Raw genomic sequence first — 21434 nt, forward strand, 5'->3', positions numbered from 1 at the left:
GGTCTTCCCAAATATTATTTGCAGGCATTTGGTGGTGATCAGAGAAAACGGGTAATTGTGCTACTGAGGTCTGTTGCTTATTCCGCAGATAGTACTGCAGTTGACTTCAACAAAGACCTCATCTTCTCTTTGCCGCATGAAAAGGGGACATATCCCTTCACTTAGGAAAGACGCAAACATAGCATTATTTTGAAATACAGCCTCGCTTGTACCCTGCAGCGGGGTTTGCTCCAGCGATGGGGTACTTTGGAGACCAATTTGTTTAGCTGATCACTGTCTCTTTGACGTGGCTGCAAATGTTACCTTTCTTTTTCAATCAAAAACACAGCAGGGGGTGCCATCTGTTTGGCACAGGCCTTAGCTCACTTCCCCAGTGCCTTTTTGTGCAGATCATTTTACGTGGCAATTTGCTAAAATCTTTCATTCCTTGGTTTTACTAAATATAAGTTTCCAAAATGGGCTGTTTTCTCAGAATGTCAGCAAGACTCACAAATGAATGCAGTTTTTCCTGAACAGCCAGTATCAGACCAAATGGACCATTTTTCAGACTTTTTTTTTTAATGAACAAATACCTCACTGTCATTTGATTGTTTACTTACAACCGACATGTTTACTGAGGATGGTGAAAACACATTTACCCTACTGAATTTCACTTCGTTTTCTTTGTTTGGCTTCTACAGAGGTGCACTGTCACCAACACAGGCATCACAATTTTTAAGATCCTTGAAGAGAATAGGTAAAGCAAATGCATAGATAGAGCAACCATATTAAATAGTCATTAGGAAACAACAGCTAGCAAGAAAGTGGTTAACTATTTTCCCCAGCTCAGATGCTGTTCAAAGCAATGAATACCCACCTCCCCCCCGTCCCCCCCAACAACTCCAAGTAGGAACAGATGATCAGCACCACGTGCTGAAGCCACAGGGATGCGCGTGGATTTCCAAGTGCTTTGTAGAATACAAATGAATTATCCTCATTCTTCTCCTAGCAGAGCGTATAGGCCAGACCTCATTAGAATTCAATATCACTCTGCTTTTCTAATGTTAATGTACCAGTTATATAAGAAATACGTGTGTTGGTGGGGTGGGGGCTTATTCCACAATTATGTTCAACATGATATCATAATTCTGAAAACTGGACATAATCTTTATTAAAGGAAATTATTGCATTTTGCCATTTTATCTTTTGCTTCTAATGTAACTTAAATTCCCATTCTAATAGTGGATTATAAGGGCCTTAATTCTTTGTGTCTCTCTTAAAGCTGCAGTGACTACAATACTACAGGCTTTATGGCTTTTTAAAAAATGCCGTGACTAAAGATCAGATCGTAAGGGCTCCATGTCTGTCTCACCGTGAAAGGAACACAGCACATGACATTAATAAACAACTGTAGGAGTTTTCTTCATCCAGGAATAACTCAGGGCATTAAGGCTTGAGGTCTTTTGTCTAGAGTGCAGCAAGAAGTGTAATGAAAACAAAAACACCAACACATAAAAATACAATTTATGCCCTTTTATCAAGTGAAGAAAAAGTTGGTTAACGTTTGAAAAGGGAGCAGTAATGTAAATTTATTGACAATTTTATTGTAATAATTAGATGTTTACACAGTCTGGACATTGTGGCTAAATCACTTCTAGCATGTTTATTTGCAGGGAGCTGTTTTCTGGGCAATGCGGCAGGTTCATTAAGAAGACATACTGTATTAGGATTCAAAGAAACAACCAGCTCCCATCCTCCTCTTCCCAGTTATATGTATGTGTGTGTATAGTTTTAAATATATATATATTTATAAATAATGAAGTAAAATACAGAATTCCCTTCACAAGAAAAACAACTTCCCTTGTGGCCCCAAAATAGGTTGAAAATAAATTTTGTATTGGATATCTTAATACACAGCATTAGAAAGACAACCTTTAATCACTATAACTAGCTTTTAATACCTAGTGTGTAAATAGTAATCTGTTTTTGACTAAGAATAAATTATGGTAGAGTATTAGAGTAGCTCTTGCTTTACCCTTTTCTTCAAAAAACAAAACACCCCATGGCAATTGTTTTAGATGAGATGCTTCTCTTCTCAACATTTTTTTTTAAGAGAAAAACTCAGAGAGAAATATTTCTCTTAAGCAGCCTCGAACCAGATTAATGGATTAAAATGGCACATTTGAATAATTTGACTAAATTTATTTCCATGTGGCTCTTTCTTTTTTTGTGTGTTTCTATACTAATCTTTAATATGTTGCTCTGATACGGTTTTCATGTTTCCAAACTGAGCTAAAATGAAAATGACAGATTTTCAGTTATGCAAAAATAGCAATGAAGTGTCAGTAAAAATACATTTTGAACAAAATAATCTTTAGGAAAGATGTGAAATGAGAATAATCTTATAGCATGAAATGGGTCCAATAACAGAAGAATATTCAGGCAATCGTATCAATTTTTTAAATTTCAAAACTGTTTAAAAATTAAGGCACTAAATGTTAAGCTATAATATGTTTCCAGCCTCAGTATACATCCATTAGAATTAAGTGGTATCAATATAGAGTATTTATTGCTATAGATCACAGCATTAGGAGAAGCAAAGGATGGTATAATTATAGCTTGAAATTCTCTACTATAATCATTTAGGAAAAGTTTATAAAACAGACTTATCTTTAATCACAGTTGCCACAATTTAATGTAGTCTCATTGTTTTCCTTTATCAAAGAGTATGTAATGATAATAATATAAATACATTATAAAAGTAATAGTTTCCCAGCTTAAATTGGTAAGGTTAAGATGGTAAGAGAAGCTTGGATTTTAGAAAGCAGTAATAGCAGGTACACAATGTGTCTATTTTTTAAGCTGACAGAATTGACTAATGGTTCAAAATAATCAAGGAATCACATCATAAAGCACCATTTTAAAGAGAATTGCTAAGAATTAACTCTATACTATCATGACATCATCAGATGTTACCAGAATTATGTACTACATCACGCTATAGATTACAATTGCTAGACTAAAAAATGGAATCTTCGGCAACTCTGCATAACAAATATACTTAATAATCTTAAATAAACTCAAACTTACTTTGATATCTTCTAAGTAATTCACATGAGAAATGAATTTTTAAAAAATCAGATCATGAAAGCCATTATTATTTGAAGGAATATGCTCAATATTTTAGATAATTTAAATTATTTAAGAGTCCTTTGCATCTTTTATTAGCTTTGCCTAAAGTTATAACATTAAAGCATTAAGGTTACATGTAATGAGGTTCTGGTTTGCCCTTATTTCTAGCCCCATATTTTCACAAACTACAAACCAAGATTAGTGCTATATTACAAGGCTAATTAGAGAAAATAAAATTGTGTCACTCCTAGATATGCATCTGATGTTTTTCAACTAGAAAGTGTGTATTCACACACAAACATTCATAGATACCCATCTGGAAGAAACAGTTCATAAAAGGGTTAGATAATGGGCAAAGGAAGTCAGTACAAAAATTTTCCTTAGAAAGTCAGTTTAAAAAAATTAATTCTCTGCTAAGTCCAACCAACTACAAACAACATACACCTAAAGACTATTATTAGCAGATTGGTGGTTTTAAATATCATGAGAAAAGTTTATTTAGAAACTTTATAGGCAGAAGTAACATCTCTGTGATTAAAATCACCATTAACAGAAATTGACCATAGCTTGGAAGCCAATGACTTGATTTAAAAATGCATTGAAAACTAAAGGAGAATCAAATCTCAAACTCCTCTAGGATTATTTATATCAATTTTTACTATAAATAATAATACCAAGGGCTCACTAAAATTATTTCAAGTAGTATTACAGCCAATGCTGAGTATCAACATTTTTTTCCCTTGCTAGCTTTCGGTGTGAAGGAGACATGATTCGATCATTGTTTCATTTCAGTTCTCATATCTTTAAATGCAGGAAAGCCATGTTTGACACTACTGTTGATTTTTCAAGTCACTTCTAAACATAATTTCACTTGAGCCTAATCACAATCCTGACAGGGCAGAGAGAACAGGCACCACTGGTATTCTGCAGGGAAGGAAACTTATTCTAGGGCACAAGGCACTAGCGAGTGAAACTAGAATTTTGGTTGACTCCAGTTCCAGTGTTCTTACTACTACTCACTTTCAGCTGAATACTGCTGGTACAACTCTGTCCCCAACCGAAGGAAAAAGAGTCCTTACTCCTAAAGGGGTAGGGGGTCACTCTCAGCTTCCAGAGTTGTTACCATAACTGGTAGCAACTCTGTAAAAGACGTTCACATTATTCATATACACAGGTCTTTGCTTCCCCTCACACTTAATTCAGTAGCTACCAGCATTTGGAATTTTTTAAAAAAATAAATATTCTCATCTGAAACAATACTGAAAACCTTGCATTTCCCTCCCTGTTTATTTTTTAAAATATATACAGAAGAAAAGATTCCCAGTTTGTTTCCCAGATAATCCCTAAGGTTCAGATATCACAAAATCAGAGAACCTTTTGTGTCTTAGGACACTGCCAGTGGCTTCACCTGCTAAGAGCTGTACCAAGGTAAGGTTATATGCGGCTGTCCTTCTCCTTCCCTGTGTTTATGCCCTATCTTATTTAGACTATGAATCTACTTGGGAAAGATTATGTCAAATTCTATGTTTGAAATACCCCTTGCACAGGATGGCACTTACATGTAATTTATTCAAAATGGAATCATTTAAATAGATAGGAAGAAAAATAGCAAGCCCTGAGATGATAATAAAGAATAAAGCAAATATGCTGACCAACTGAAGCAAAGCAACAGAGAGATAACAACACACACTCACAAGATTGCTACATTTCAGTTTTTCAATTCAGGATGCTTATAACAGGATAAACGCACAGTTATACATCTTGTTTTTTTGCTGAATTCCCAGAAAGTAGAGGGCACACTTGACATTGTGAACTATGCAGAGCAGTAAGAATTATAACATCTCATGGCTCATATGACTCCAGCTCCTTGGAATAGCTTGAGGAGGAGGAGGAAAGTGGCGCAAGGAGATGAAAGCAGGGAGCAACAGAGACTCTACGGACCACAGGCGCTTGACCTGGGAATTAGGAATTAGTAGGGTATCCTAGATGGGACAGGTTATTTTACACCACTGAGATCTACTTGGTGGGCAGCTGGAGATCAGGATAATGCAGTCATCCGCTCCTTGTCCTTCAGAAGCATGATGTTCTGAGTAGTTGGCATGGAAACATTTCAAATAACTCTACAGAATGAAATACCCCTTAAAAATGGAACTTTGGTACACCCTTTCTCTCGGGCTATAAGACAGTCAGTACTACAGGGTATATTTTAGACTGTGAGAGGGCTCAATTTTACCACCTCTCTGGTTAAATTCTGGAGCCTAGTAGTGAATGTTAGTCCTTACTTATCTCTTAATCTTTTCACTCTCCCCACCCCTCAGCCTCCAATCACTGAAGTACAAAAATATTTAAAAAGGATTTGTTCAAAAAACACAACAGAAGTCTTTATGAGGCCCAGTACAAGGCACTACTTGGGTGTCCATGGAATAAGACCTTGTACGTACTTACGTATCAGATATTCCAATGAAAATTCTTCTTAAATTCATATCTCAACAAGTAAAAGTCATGCAGACATTGCCATCACTCGGTTACAAAATTACACATGTTTTACAATGAAGTTTATTGATTGTACGGTTTAATAATCCTTTAAACCATTTTTTTAAACCTATGAATTAAAACCCATCCCCTAAAAAACAACTATTTGAGACAGAAGCAGCTGGATTTACAGTCCTCTTCAAGGCTCCCCCAGCTGGTCCCTTTACTGGGCTTCACATTGGAGGAGGTGGAAAGGACGGGAAAAGGTCCTTAGAAAAGGGTGGCTTTGGCTTGGTGTCCTCTCTGGACTCTGCTGCTTTGATTGACTTCCTATTTGCATCGGGACTGGAAGGTCAAGTGTTCCTGCATAGAAGTTTCTTCTCCATTGCGAATCAGCTGCTTTGGATATGATATGATCACCATGGTATGCTTTACTGACTAGTGAGCCAAATTCAGCTATCCAATTGTCAATTATTGAATGATTCTTTTCACGTGCTTCAGATTATTTTATAGAGGTGGTGACATCATCAGTGGTCAACAAGCATTTGTTGTATGACTATTATATGCAAAGAATCTAAGTAAGCATTTGGTTTGAATTCATCACAGTACTGCGCAGCAGAATAGTGTTGAATTCAGGGGACGGAGGCTGGTATGAGGCTTGGTTGGGTAACTCACTACCCTAAGGCTTTGGGGACAAATTACTTAACCTGTTTCCTAATCGGGAAAATGGTAATGAATAACAGAACTTACTTCATAGGGTTGTTATAAGAATTGAATGAAAAGTGCACAGCATGACAAATAGTAAACACTCAGTAAATGTTAGCTATTACTATTACTAGTCTTAGTTAAATTGTTATCATCACATTTGATGTGATAAAGAACACAAGATTTTCTAAATAGACTCCCATGGGAGCTGGGAGGGGAGGGTAGTGTATGGGAATCTGCTTACTTGTTGGAATTTTCTCTTCCACGAAAGCAGCTGTCTCTAACCAGCATACGCTAGTGTCATTAATTTTCTCCTTTGAGAGTACCTGTGTGACACTTTCCTTAAACAAGAAGTAAATTGCAGTTCAAGCTACAAAATGGCATCTGCTTTTACTCTAGCAGGAGTGATATTTTTATATTAGAAAGTTGAGGCCAATAAACAGAAAACAGACAAGGGCTGTGCTATATTGCCTCTCCGAGTAAAGGATAACAAAAAAGAAAACTGGAAAAAAAAAAAAGGTGGGGAGAGAAACTAGGGAAACACCTTCCAAAGTCCCAGCATTAAGAAAGGTACTTAAGAGATGGGCTTTGGGAGCAGTTTCTATATTCACACCTTTGCACATATTCAAGTGTTTTGGCTTGCTCAACTTCCAGCTACCTCTCTCAACACCAAAGACCTAAACTGAGCAGTAGTATGACTAATGCGACTTTCTGCATTTACGGTTCCTTTCATCTTGGGGACTCAAAGCACTCCAGTTAACATAATCATACAACTTTAAATCAACAGGGAGTAAAAGTTAACAAAAAGGACAAAAGCTAAATTATGATTAGATTTGGTGGCAACTGTGAAACTTCCCACTTACTTGCAGAAATTTTCGATCTGCCAAGGCAACAGCAACAGCTAGAATGTTTTCAAGATCAGATGCAGGAAAGGCTTCTCTGATATTACCCAAGTGGAATGCAGGGCAGCAGTGATATGGGATGCCTCACTGCGAAGTGAAAGTAGATCACTTGCCCCAAGGTGCCTGAGGAGGCACTTGTGCCCCTTATTTGAGGTCGCAACACTGAACACAAGGAAAGAAAAGAAGGAAACATCTAAGGACAATGTACCACAATTCAGCTTTCTTATTATTCACAATCTCACTCAATTCTGTTATAACAATAAAACCCAGCCTACTTGTTGATAGTATCACGGGATATACTAACTGTATAAAGGCATTTTCTCTATTAAGTTTACTAGTCAAGCTCTTTTCTTCTTAAATCTTAGGTCTTGAGATATTGTGGGGTGCCAAATCAGTTAATTAACAAATATTTACTGGATCCACACCATATAATGTGTACCATGCTAGCAATAAATGTTTGTGTATAAGTAATGGTAGAACAGATTCTACTAGCAGAAACAAGAAAAAGCCCCTCAAACACAGCATTAACAAAATGTCATTCCATGCTACTGTGATCATATAATTTTTAAAGTATTTATCTCATCGTAAAATAGTATACTATCACGGGTTCTAACACATATTCTGGAAGAACTCAACTATAAGGCAGTAGGTCTATAAGAAACTGGCTAAAGCTGAGATGTCTAGAAATCTCTTGTTTCCAATCCAGAGGATAAACTGTTGTGCATTTGAGTATCTATTAAACTTTTATAATAATATTTTAACAATATAGTGCTTGTTTCTCTGTATTTTTGAATACTAAGTATATTACTGATAAATGAGGTCATATTCATCAAATGTTTTTATTTTATATATATATACAGTGTATACACACACACACACACACACACACACACAAAGTATTCTTTCAACCTTTGAGTGAAGCTGTGTTTTCCATATCTTGATCATGTTTTGATCTCCACTCTTCACCACCTCTTTCTTTAACATGTGGATTGTTTTTCAATATTCATGAACCTACTAAACTCAAGATAAGTAAAAGTGATCTCTATATGGTGTGTGTCTGTAACTCCAACAAATGAAATACAAATGATTGATTTATCTGAAATTTAGAACTTTACTTAAAAATTCTCATAATGCTTCACTCAGTCTCACTGATGAAGTTCAAGCTCTTAAACAACATGCATATTAGGTTTAATTTTCTTCTAACGGCTGAACTGCAAATCTGAATCCATAATATATAACTCAGTTCTATTTTAAAGTATGACCCTGGATAGTACCAGTTTATGAATGAGTAGCAAGTAGTAGGGTACAGAAATTACATGAAATTATATAAAAAGTAGAAATCATAAGAACCAAGAGTGAGCCTTTGTACACGTTTAAGAAACATTTGAATGGATGCCCTACTCTTTCTGCAAGGCTCTATTCAAAGTGGTTGTGTACTGATAGCAAAAGTGAAACAAAACAAAACACAAAACAAAAATGAAATCCTACATATATAGATTTCACCTACACATGGTTGAAAAGTGATTTTTTTTCCCATGGTCCTATAATACTTTACATAATTATCTGTAATTAAATTAGCACACAGTAAAAATAATCAGCTTACAATAAAACAAAGTATTCAAAACACTTGCTGGACTAAACGACATTCTTTTTCCATAAAAGAAAGTGTCATATGCAGCAAAGTGACAAAAATAGAATGGAGTGAGCTGTGTTAAGTGTAAATCCTAAAGCAATGAAAGTCATTTGTATTATCCTTACTTCTTTGAATAAATTCAGATGACAGCCCTATTTCATTTCTTCATTCAGTTTAGAGGCCAGATGGCATTAGAATCATTTACTTCACCTTGTTGTGCTTAATTACTACAATCAACACACTATTTTCCAAATTAATCATAACAAAGTAATTTCATTAGTAACACAGCAGGCTGTTGAATTATTAGCAACATAACAGTTTGCAAACAATTAAACTTTATTTGAACCTTAAAAATTTGCAGAGTGGAACATTATTGTAAGATCTAATGGCAATAGAGTACAAATTCAGTACAGAGCAAATAATCAAGCAAAATGCTATATAAAATATGACTTACAATCACCTTTGAAAAAAATTAGCTCTCTAACTGTTCACAGAGAAACAAATAAAAGCTAAGCAAACATAATGAGACCATAGCAATTAGCGTATTTTCTAACAAGCCATGTTGTTTAAATTCATATTAATGATATTATTATGATCTTGAAGAGTATGTGATATATTGTCAAGGGTATAAAGAAAAGTTTCTCCCTGGTTTGTATACAAATGATTTCATCAAATGAATATAAAGCAGTCATGAATTGAAAGTAATGATTATTTGTCCTGTCACTCCAGTTTTAAGTCTTTTGTTTCCTTTCCTATGTCTCCCACCTACATTCAAGTTTTAAAAGAACAAAGGCCGGAGGAGTTCTGAACAGAAATAACACCTTATTTCTGTACTGTCACTGTTCTTGAGACTATCTGGCTTGGAACTGTTGGTCATCAGTTGGCAAAGGACTCCCTCTCCTGGATTAACTGTAAAAGGAGGCAGAAATCTAAACACTTTCCATCATGGGTGAGTTTGTGCCATGGGGGAGGGGTTTCAAGTGGTTTTGTCTGCAATGAAAAGCTGCTGCCATCTACTGGCCTAGGACTAAAAACTTCTTTTCCGCCCAAAGCACAAACCCAAATCCACAAAGGCTACATTGTCATTGAAAACAACCGCTTTTGCTTCTCAGCTGCTCAAGTTTTGAAAACCAGTCCACTAAATTCGTCTTCGGTTGTCCAACTTTTGCCAAGATGATTTCAGTCTATTTCAATGACACTACGTGAGGAAAAGGTAACAACTGCACAAATGTAATTTCTGAAAACTTTAACTTCACTATGTCTATATATATAAACTTGTTTACTCACAATCCCTAAAATCAAATTCCTTTTTTTTTTTTTACATTTGAGATTGGATGATCATGATATTGAGGGGATAATGGTAAAACAGACCCTCTCAAACACTGCTTACAAACAGTTTTACACAAATAATGGAGATTTTAAAATATTACCAGCTCAGATGCATGGTTAGAATCTTTATAAAGCAAAGATATTGAAAAGTTCCAAAAAGATAATACCTGATAAGTAATGATTCAATATTAGGAGTTTATGTGTATTCCAAATAATTAATCAGCAATGTATTTTGACATATGTTAAGGCTATATTGGTATCTCATAGACATTTTAAACACCTCTGATTTCAAATATACATGAAAAGGTAATTATATGATTCTATAAATCTCGCTCAGGCAGCACAGAGTATAAGTCAAATGTCAGGCTAAAACTACCTTTCTGCTCACCTGTTGGTACCTGCTACCACTGGGATTTCTACACTCTACTCTCCAAACTCTTCTTTTCTTTTCAGTGCTCTGAAGTCTATAGAAAAGTCTCAAATCTGCTGTCCTGCAGTGGGACGTACATAGCATAGCAATAGGGCAAGATAAGAGAGTGCTTGGTTATGCCTTTTTACTTTGAGAATACATTGAGATTCTGGTTTTTTGTTTTTTTTTTTTTTTGAGATGGAGTCTCACTCTGTCGCCCAGGCTGGAGTACAATGGCGCGATCTTGGCTCACCGCAACCTCTGCCTCCTTTGTTCATGCAATTCTCGTGCCTCGGCCTCCCAAGTAGCTGGAACTACAGGCGCACACTACCACACCTGGCTACTTTGTGGTAGAGACGGGATTTCACCATGTTGGCCAGGCTGGGAGATTCTTTATACCATTTTGTTAGTGGTAGGATGGAATTTCTTATGAATTTTTTGTTTCATTGAATTTAAACAAAAGTACAGTAGAAAATGTTGCCAGGCCCATCATCGCACCAGGATATTTGTATGGTAAAATGCTTTGCATGAGTCATACTTCTGGTATGTACTTGTGTTGCAGGTGACAGCACACTGCCGTTTGCAACTCCATCATTTTTTCTTTCTTGTGGCTATAGGACGTAAATGTGTGAAAATAAATAATAACAATAAAGTTACCTACAAAGCTTGAACATTCTTTAGCATTCTTTGTTTAGCAACCACATTATTTAGCATCAACCAAAAAAACTTGCATGATACATTAAATTTAAAATGCTATGAAATTATATACTACACTCTAAAAATAATTGATTTCCAATGATTAAGAAACATTACAACTCACATCAGAAGTAGCAATAGTAGCCTACTATACTATAGTAGACTACACGGTATGTATAAAATAGTGATGAATTCTTCATACAGATCAAATGGGTAAATAAAAACTATAATTATTTCTTTGCAAAATAGCAACAGGTATAACTTTACTGGTTGCATCTAATTTACATTAATACCCTTCATTTAATTTCACATCAGAGGAATATTTTAATGAGCGACTGCACAAAATAACAGTTAAAGACAAGTAATGTTTAACAAAACAAGGAGAGGTTAGGAGCTGTCACCCATGCTTTCATGACACTTCTAAATCCAAAGCATTTGCAGACAAGCAGAAGAATTTTCCTTTTCTGCAGAAGAAAGGGAAAGCTGCATTTTAATTTTTGATTCAGTTGAAACTTGATTTTTCCTGCTTAAAAAAATTACACTTTTAGTCAAGGAAAAATGTATTTTTACTCAACATTTTGTCAATTCAACTCTTCAGAAAGGCCATAAAAGTGGTATTTTACTGAAAAGGAGGAAGTTTGGGAAAGCAACTGGTTACTATCAAAGGAACTTTCTCTAAATAATCTATTCATTTCCAAAGTAAATTCCATGAAGTTTTTATTTAAAAATTCTTATTTTAAAAATTAAACCAGATCAAATAAAACAAAAAAGACTTGGAGGCACAATCTTTGTGTTATCAGAAAACTCTAAAGACTTTTAAAAAGGCAAAGACTCATAACGAAGAGACCAAGAGAACATATGAGCTATTACAGAATATTGGATTAAAATGTACTTACCCAGGACTCTCAAATATCATACATCTCCATTATGTAGGCTTTAGGCACCAAGCCAATGGCTCCCTTCATTTCTCCTACCCACCAGCCGTATCTATTGTATTCCTAATTGAAAACAATATGCAATATTAACCTTTAGACTGGTGTAAGTACAATGTCGTTTGTATGCAACTTCTTAGAAATGTTACTTCTATTTATAAAGTTAAAAGAACTTGAGCTGCAAATGTAAACATTTTCATCTTTTTGTTTCTGGACACTTTAAAATGCTGTTAGGCAACGATTTAAATTAAGGTATAACACAAAGCCTGTTTATTACTGGGCACAGAAACAATCGCTCATGATGAAAACCTAGAAAATGAAACTACCTCAGGAAGCCTTCTCTCGGGGACACCCTCTCTCCACAAAGCCTGGGGACACCTTTAGAGGCTATAGAAGGTTAAAGCCAGGATCCTTAAGCTATTATATTTGCCTTCAAGAAGCTTATCATCTAGCAAGGATAAAATTTTTTTTTTTTTTTTTACAATAAACTACTTATTTCTTAAACTTATATGACCTAAAATGATTTAGAATGTTGACAGAGGTCTGCCCCTTCTCAAGAAAATCTAATATACACACTTTAACAGATTATAGAGAATAAGGAAACACTAATAATACCCAAAAAAAAAATGCTTAAAAAATAATTCACAAACAGGTTCCTTTAAAATAGTTTCCCTAAGGCATTTATTATTCCTTTATTATTGACCATAAACTACCTTAGATAAAGGATAGGTAGAAGGAATTTAAAGGTGGTGTTAGAGTCACCCTTATAGTGGAAGATCAATAGGAAATAAAAGTATCGCAAGTTATAAAGGCAAAATATTAATCTAGCTCTAAAACAGAGTGGTTGATGAGTCACCTCTGCATTTACTTTGCAACCTGAGATAAAAAAAACCTATGCCTCCTTTTCTCCCACTTTTTCCTCCTTTGACAGATACACCACTGCTTTAGGCATTGTGAATACTCCATAACCGGTCTCATATGTCTGCCAGATTGACTAATGTATTTTTATCTCAAATGTATTTATGTGTAGTGAGATACAAACAAAGTAAAATGAATTACAAGTTTCAAGAATAATATCTTCCAAAAGCAATACTCTTCACAAGCACTGTAGTGCTCAAATTTAATTTTTCATATAAGATAAATTTTTAACATCAATCCCAAAAGTAATTTAACAGGTTATGATTTTCCAGCATCTGAGTCATAGATAAATGTGCATATGTATGTTGAGTTATATGTGGGGAGGGAATGTTAATACTAGTACAGACTTAACATTTGTATTGATTAGTATGCTATTGACCATCAGAAAGGAAAATTATGCAATTCTTTAATAGAAATGTAGCATTACATTAGTGTGTATGTATTGATATGTAGTCTATCAATAGATTATAGGATAAAATCCATAGGCACTTTTTCAAACAGTGGGCAGTATCAGGATTAGGTTTATTGGAAGAACAAAGTGGAGGGGGAGAGGGGAGAAAAGACCACTCCTGCAATTGTTATTCTATTGAGGGCACAGTTCTGGCTTGTGAGGCAGTAAACTCAAGATTTTAAGTTTTAAACTTTTAAAGTTCACTGATAGTGTGAACTCAGTGGACAACTAAGCAACGAGGATACTCTGATGCCCAGAACCCAATGATGGCTATAATCTATGCAGGAATATTTATCAGAAGAAAATACTAACTTACTGAAAGTCATGATTAGCAACCATTATATCTTAATAGGTACCTCATAAAACTGCCCTTTTCTATTTTTAAGGCAATGAATACAATTAGAGCCTAATGCTTAAAAAACACACCGTACTTAACAGTTTCACAGACTACTGTAAGATTTGAAAATGGATAATTGACAGGGTAGGTCTGAGTGTTAAAGCTCTTACTCAATGCTAATGTAAGATTTTTAAACTGATTATTTGGAATGAGAAAATGAACTAGCCCCCTTCTCCACAATGACAGACATAGAAAACATTCAATGAGAGGACATGTTATTGGCTTACACTTGCTTCCAGAGAATGGCCCTCAATCTGGGGGTCAATGCTTCAATTCAAATTATAAGCCAGAAAGTTATTACTTTATAATATTCTACTTTGGTCATAGTCTGTGCTATCAACTAAAGGCATGTTATCATTTTCAAAAAGCTACTCACACCCAAATTTAAGAAATTAGTTCCCAAGAAATCACATCAACAAGGGCAGACTTCACAGTCGAGAGAATTCTGTGCTATGGTAGAATAGTAAGATTTATTAACTAGAAAGCATAGTGGTAAACAGCAGGGAGGAGCTTAATCAACTATGAACAAATCCCTTAAAAGTAACACTCTAGGGAGAAAAAAGGTTTAGACTAAAATAATCTTAAATGCTTCACTTAATTTAAAATAATTGAAAAACACAGGAAATATACACTTCATAAAAATACTCTAAAATATCAGATTTAAATCAGAAAAGGCAAAACTAAAAACCAGAATATTTATTACCTTATATTTGTAAAGAATTGCAAATTATATTCCTGTTTGGAATTAATGCATTATGATCAAATATAGTGAGGTAAAAATACAGGAGGCAAATTTATGGATTTACACTGCAGCCATTAGAGTATGTTGACAAGACTGCAAACACAGGAGCTTTTTACGTTTATCATTATCATTCTCTGTATGAGCCTCCTGAGCAACATGAATCCCAATTAAACCATTTGCTGCCTATAAATTGGAATGAAAACGCTTCTTGGAGTACAGTATTCTAAACTTTGGCCTGAACATTCAATATCATACAAGGTTTCCTTCTGAAAAAGAAAATCTGCCTGTCTTTGCCTTTTCTCTTTTCCGCCCCCAAACAAATGTGATTATGAATCATATATTACTTACAGTGGAAAATAATGCAACTGATACAATGTTGTTTTCCAGTCCACAAACTAATTATAGTATTGTTCTATAAAGTCACAGGTGCATCATTTAAAAAACAAAAAGGAAAACTCTCAAACTTTACCTTCTTAGCAAATAAAAAATAAAAAGACAAACCATACCAGGCTGTTGTCTAAATCTTTGAAAGGTTAGGAAGCATCATGTAATCTTTATGGAACACAGGGTCTCAGGTACAAGGAGGTCTGCCATCTGGTATCCTTCACCTATTCAGCTCTTAACATCAACTGAAATGCTAACATAGGCAAGTGACTGTACTTCAGGAGGACTGATAAAATAATGAAGAGTCCTTTAATCTACAGGAAACCATTCTAGTCAATTTATAAGAAATATTGCATCCCTTTGTAGGACGTGTAATTATTTTCTATTAATCATGTGCTATAAAGCTACATTATGCGGTTATTCTGTTATCACTAGAAAGAGGCCTGCAGTCAGCTTCTGACAATGTTAGGTAATTACTAACACAAAGCTGCTTTCTCCTCCCGCAGTAATGCTATCAAGATCCAGAGGTGTAGTGATGCTTATTGTATAAAAACAGTACTCAAAAGAAATTCAGTATCTGCAAAATGGATGGCTTCAAGGCAAAATGTAGTGTGGCAATCAAAGAAGCAAACAAAAGGCAAACTTGCCCAGTAATCTGAGAAAATAATCGTAAGGCGGTAGTGAATGCTTGTGATCTAACTCCCATGTTTTCAATTTTCATACCATTATAATCATTTTGTTTGTTTTATTTTGTAGTTGAAATTTTAGGCCTCCATTAATATTTATTGAGCAGTAAGAGTGACTGGGTAAGAAGGCAGGAAAAAGGACTAGTTATTATAAAGTGAAACAGAGACTTTATCCAACATAATAGTAGTATTTACTCATTAACTAAATCTTCTTTCTCTGCTGGAATATTATTTTACACTTAAATAAGGCCCCAACATTTACTGAAATCTTTTTCCACCATGACTGTCATTTATCGAGTATGTTAATCCACTTTCTGCCAATGATATGGTAAAAGAATGCTGACTTAACAGCAACCTAAAACATTAATAAGATTTAATAATGTATTAACCCTTTCAGAAATTAGTTACTGATGTATTTGAAAGCAACAGGTGTTTGCAATGTTAAAAAAATTTTGTGTCCTTTTTCCAAACATGTATCTGTGCTTCAAAACACACCAGCCTTTTGTGAAAACGAAAGTAATTTTATTCACAAAATATAAAATACAGCAAGTTTAAGAACCAATGGACTTGACTGTTGTTTTCCAAGTATTCTTCATTGTGATATCTTTATTCATAAACACTGTAGTACTATGAAGACTAGATACCTATTTAAAGTGTATAAATACTTTCATCAAGGCTACCTCTTCAGTCTCTTTTTTATTAACTCTGATTAGAAACTTTATAAGAATCCTCTCATTTCTCATACATACATCGTTTCAAAAGGTTATCTTTAAAATGCACAACAGGAACTGCACAACCTCGGTGTTTTACTATTACTATCTACACATTAACTACCTGAATCTTAGATTCCTAACTTGTTAAATGAGGAAACTGGCACAATCTTTTTTTTTTTTTTTTTTTTTTTTTTTCTTTTGAGACGGAGTCTTGCTCTGTCGCCCAGGCTGGAGTGCTGTGGCCAGATCTCAGCTCACCGCAAGCTCCGCCCCCCGGGTTTACGCCATTCTCCTGCCTCAGCCTCCCGAGTAGCTGGGACTACAGGCGCCCGCCACCTCACCCGGCTAGTTTTTTAAACATTTTTTAGTAGAGACGGGGTTTCACCGTATTAGCCAGGATGGTCTCGATCTCCTGACCTCGTGATCCGCCCATCTCGGCCTCCCAAAATGCAGGGATTACAGGCTTGAGCCACCGCCCGGCCGGAAACTGACACAATCTTTAAGGACCTCCATGATGTTTGAGCACCACCATTCAGGAACCTGACTGAAGACACTAAGTTCCCTAGTGGTACTGTTTTTCCTCCTTGCATTGTATACTCCATTTTTAAAGCAAGAGAGACAAAGACAAGGAAGCTGACGGTAAGAATTTAATTCTCATAACAAATTTTAGTTTATATCCCTGAGTCATGATATATTTAATTCTATTTTCTACAAAGTCGACAGTTACAATACCATAGAGTAAAAACTGACATTCAGACTGATGATTCGCAGATAATGTTAGGCAAAGAAGATCATGTCATGCTCAGTAGAGAGTGACTTTGGTATACAGTGTACAGTATTTTACCCACCGATACATGACTCTATTAACTGTTCTCAGGTTCACCCATTCCACTTTATTCTCACTGGCACCACTAATTCAGGCCTTCATCACCTTGCCCTGGATTACTGTATTATCAATGCTGCCTCTCTGTTCTTTCCAGGAACTCTTTTCATCAGTTTACCCTGCTGCTCAAGAACTTATAGTAACTCTCCACTGCATTAACTATAGACTTTAGCTTGTTTCCACCCTGCTAGCAACCTTTTCCTGTCACTGTTCTAGCCAGCACAGTACAACCTTCTGCACTACTCATTCTACCTCTGTATGTAGTGCTCGCTTCCCAGAGACATCTCCTCTCCCTCAGCCAAATCCTGTCCAATGACTAAGACCTGACTCAAGTTACTCAGTTGTCATGAAATTTTCTCTGAATTAGCTAATCCACATTTATATCTCTCATTTCAAGCCAAGCATTTATTCCTCAGTAGATTTTACGTACATTAGTTTTATTCCTTCAACTAAAATAAAGTACAAACTCATTAAGATCAGGGGAAGGACGTGCACTTAACTGTATGCCTCCCACTGCAGGACATATAAAAGATGTTCCATAAATACGTACTGGATGATGAAATAGACTAAGTCTTCGTTTGGGATGATGCACCAGTTGACTATCCTAAATATTTTCTTAAGAAATGTAATTTCCAATAGTAATGTATTTTATTTTGTGTATATTAGACATAGTTAAAGAATTGCAGTAGTGACTAAACAAGCATTTGTTCTGAAGCATTTACGTGTAGCTGAGTGGGCAATCTGAAGGAGCATGCTGTTCCCACCTGTGGCCGGCTGTTGCCACCATGTTTTCAAATGCACTACATGGGATATGCCTTGGCTAAAACGCTTAAATCCCATGTTCAGAAAGGTATTTGTCCACATTGGAACAGGGACCAACTAATTCCAGTTCTTGGAAAAAATGAATTCAGTTTAATTTACTTGTAAGCACTGAAAGAAGTTAAGACAGAATTCTGCAAAGGCAAAAAATAGTATGATGGGTAGAATGGAAAATCTCCTGGTTTTTTTCAGCTCCTTCTTCTTATCTTCTCAGAAGATACAGAGTCTCATCCTAGCTCTGTTGCTATCTAGCTTTGTGATCTTGGGCGATCCCAAAGTTTCTTCAGGAATGTTTTTTTGGTCTATATTCTTCATTGAGACTCTACAACAGTGCAGTTATGTACTTAATATAAATCAATAAGCCTAATTATTATATATTTGGACCTTCACAAAATTACCTTTATAAAATCTTTTATTATATTTACTATGAAAAGTTTTTGCTGGGGCCAATACCTGCTACTTATGCACTTATTTATATAAAGTTGTTGAGGTCAGATATTCAGGGCAGATTCTAGAAATTCATGTGAGAACATTTAAGTAGCCAGTGCTGGGAAAAGCCAACATCCTTCCTTTACGATTGAAAGAAATTACTAGCTCCCATCTCTCCCTTTTTTGGTTTGGCTGCCAAGAAGTTCAGGGCCAAGGTGGAAGTACAACCGCAGAAACACCATTGTCTTTTGATGTTTCTATAGGAGTGGTCCATTTTTCCTTTGGGCTTTTATTTCTTTTTCCCCTATTATGTTGAGCCTCGATTTATTTATCTATAAGTGAAGGCTTAGCACTAAGGTCCCCCTCACTCTATGATCCTATCATTCTAAGTTCTTTTAAGAAGTCAGGATTATTTCCTGTTGTTAACTGTATTTTGGTAAACGCATAGTAAACATCTACCTGCCATACTGTTAACATGTTGGGATACAAAAATACTTAAGACACAGTGTCTACCTCAAGAAGTTCAAAGTTTAGACAGAAAGCCAGAGAAACAGGTAATCATCATATTGAATGTTAGGTAAGAGGGGGAAAAAATGTGTAAAAAGAGAAGCAACTAATCCTACAGCAGGATCTGAGAGGCTTTACATAGAAAGTGACAGCTGGGCTGAGACTCCAGAAGGAATAATGAAAGGAGCAATACATGGAAGGCATGAAGGCCTGCAGAGATAAAAGAATGTGCTGTGTTCAGGGAAGAGTAAGTAGTTGAGAGTGTGGTTAACACAAAAGGTATAGGAGAAGATAAGGGAAAAGTGGTGTAAGTTGCTATAGAAAAACTAACTTGGAAACATCAGGTTGATTTGGTCTCTCACAGGGTTTCTCTGGCTGCCTACCATTCTCCAAGGTAAGGAAAGAGAAGTGATTCTGGCCAGGCGTGGTGGCTCATGCCTGTAATCCCCGCACTTTGGGAGGCCGAGGCAGGAGGATCACCTAAAGTCAGGAGTTCGAGACCAGCCTGACCAACATGGTGAAACCCCATCTCTACTAAAAACACAAAAAATTAGCCGGGCATGGTGGTAAGAGCCTGTAATCCCAGCTACTTGGGAGGCTGAGGCAGAAGAATCGCTTGAACCCAGGAGGCAGAGGTTGCTGTGAGCCAAGATTGCACCACTGCACTCCAGCCTAGGTGACAGAGCGAGACTCTGTCTCAAAAAAAAAAAAAAAAAAAAAAGTGATCATGAATCAATGATGTCTATTGGCTCTATGCTCTCCTTGCATCAATAGGGCCATCCACCCCTTTCCATAGCACAGCTGTTCTTCTGGGTTTTATATGTAATAGACACAGAAAATATGCATTCATATTTGTTAAATGAATAAATTCCATTCATACATAAAGTTCCAGTTCAAGTTCCATTTCCTATGAATCTTTCTTTACTTACTTACTCCAGTATTTACTGGCTTCCCTTTTTTCTGGGATTCTCCAGGACTACAACACTGATACCCTACACTGTATTTTATTGCTATTATCTATTCTATGCATTGGTCTTCTCTTCGACTTAATTGCAGTCTCCTTGAGTAACAGTTTGTGGCTTTTCTGGATCCTGCTCAAAATAGTACTTTGCATGAGTGTTCACCAAATATTTGATTAGAAAATGAAATAATTTTGACCATCTATACAAGATTTAATTATGTAAAAGATACTGTCAATAACATGGCTCGCTGTTTAGAACTGGGATGTGATAATTACAATTAACCTCTGATATAGAAAAGAAGTTAAAGTCCTAATCAAGTCCCACTTAAGTGTAGCAAAGTAGAAAGAGAAAAGGCTTTAGGGTCAGACCTGTATTGATACCTGGAGAAGGCACTTAATAGCTGCGTATCCTCAGATAATTTCCATGATAACCTTACTGGGCATCAGTTTCCTCATCTGTAAAATTATAACATCATGTATTTCACAGGGCTATTATATTAATTATATGTGTGAAAGCATATTAAGTACCTAGAACAGGACATTGTAAATGCTCAATAAACACTTTTTCATTCCCTCTTCCCATCCCTGCCCACTAATTGGTATAGCAAAGTATTATGGCAACAACAACAAAAAAAAAACAGAGTACTTTGGGATGCACTATAAGGCAATCTGATTTTTATGAGCAGGTCTCCACCCTGCTCTTCCAAAAATAATCTTATCTTCCAAAGAGAACAAGTATTTGAGGAATATAACATTTTATTTATTACAATTTTAACTGGTTGTTCCTTTTTTTTTTTTTTTTTTTTTTTTTTTTTTTTTTTTTTGAGATGGAGTCATGCTCTGTCACCCAGGCTGGAGTGCAGTGGTGCGATCTCAGCTCACTGCAACCTCTACTTCCCGGGTTTAAGTGATTCTCCTGCCTCCGCTTCCCAAGTAGCTGGGACTACAGGTGCGCACCATCACACCCAGCTAATTTTTCTATTTTTAGTAGAGACAGGGTTTCACCATGTTGGCCAGGTTGGTCTCGAGCTCCTGACTTCAAGTGATCCTCCCGCCTCGGCCTCCCAAAGTGCTGGGATTACAGGAGTGAGCCAAAACACGTGGTATGCTGGTTGTTCCTTAATAGCTGAATACTCAGTGATGAACATCTGTCACTTATCTATAATTTACTAAACATCTACCCAAACTTTTCTTAATCAGTAGTCTAGTCTCTATGCTGAATGATTTCCCTGGAATATCTAGCTCCATGTTCTAAAGGGATGAGGAAGAAGACATCTCAAAAGAGTGAAAGTATGCCATACACACTGAGGGAGTTCCTGATTTTCAAGGCTGAAATCATGAATTGTTCAACTGAG

General features: G+C 35.9%; 1 protein-coding gene across 1 annotated transcript in view; it reads right to left on the reverse strand.

Annotated features, from left to right (window-relative positions):
* Positions 1 to 9137: 9137 nt before the first annotated feature.
* The window catches only part of SKAP2 (src kinase associated phosphoprotein 2), a 210283-nt gene continuing 197986 nt past the window's right edge, over positions 9138 to 21434 (reverse strand). The window contains exons 12-13 of the mRNA XM_030932381.1: positions 12154 to 12255; positions 9138 to 11721 (exon numbers count right to left, since the gene is read on the reverse strand). Coding sequence (XP_030788241.1) covers positions 12163 to 12255 — 93 coding nt within the window. The 3' untranslated portion in view covers positions 9138 to 11721; positions 12154 to 12162. The remainder of the gene's footprint in view (positions 11722 to 12153; positions 12256 to 21434) is intronic.

This window comes from Rhinopithecus roxellana, chromosome 6 (assembly GCF_007565055.1).
Source record: "Rhinopithecus roxellana isolate Shanxi Qingling chromosome 6, ASM756505v1, whole genome shotgun sequence".
In the NCBI taxonomy this organism is placed as follows: domain Eukaryota; kingdom Metazoa; phylum Chordata; class Mammalia; order Primates; family Cercopithecidae; genus Rhinopithecus; species Rhinopithecus roxellana.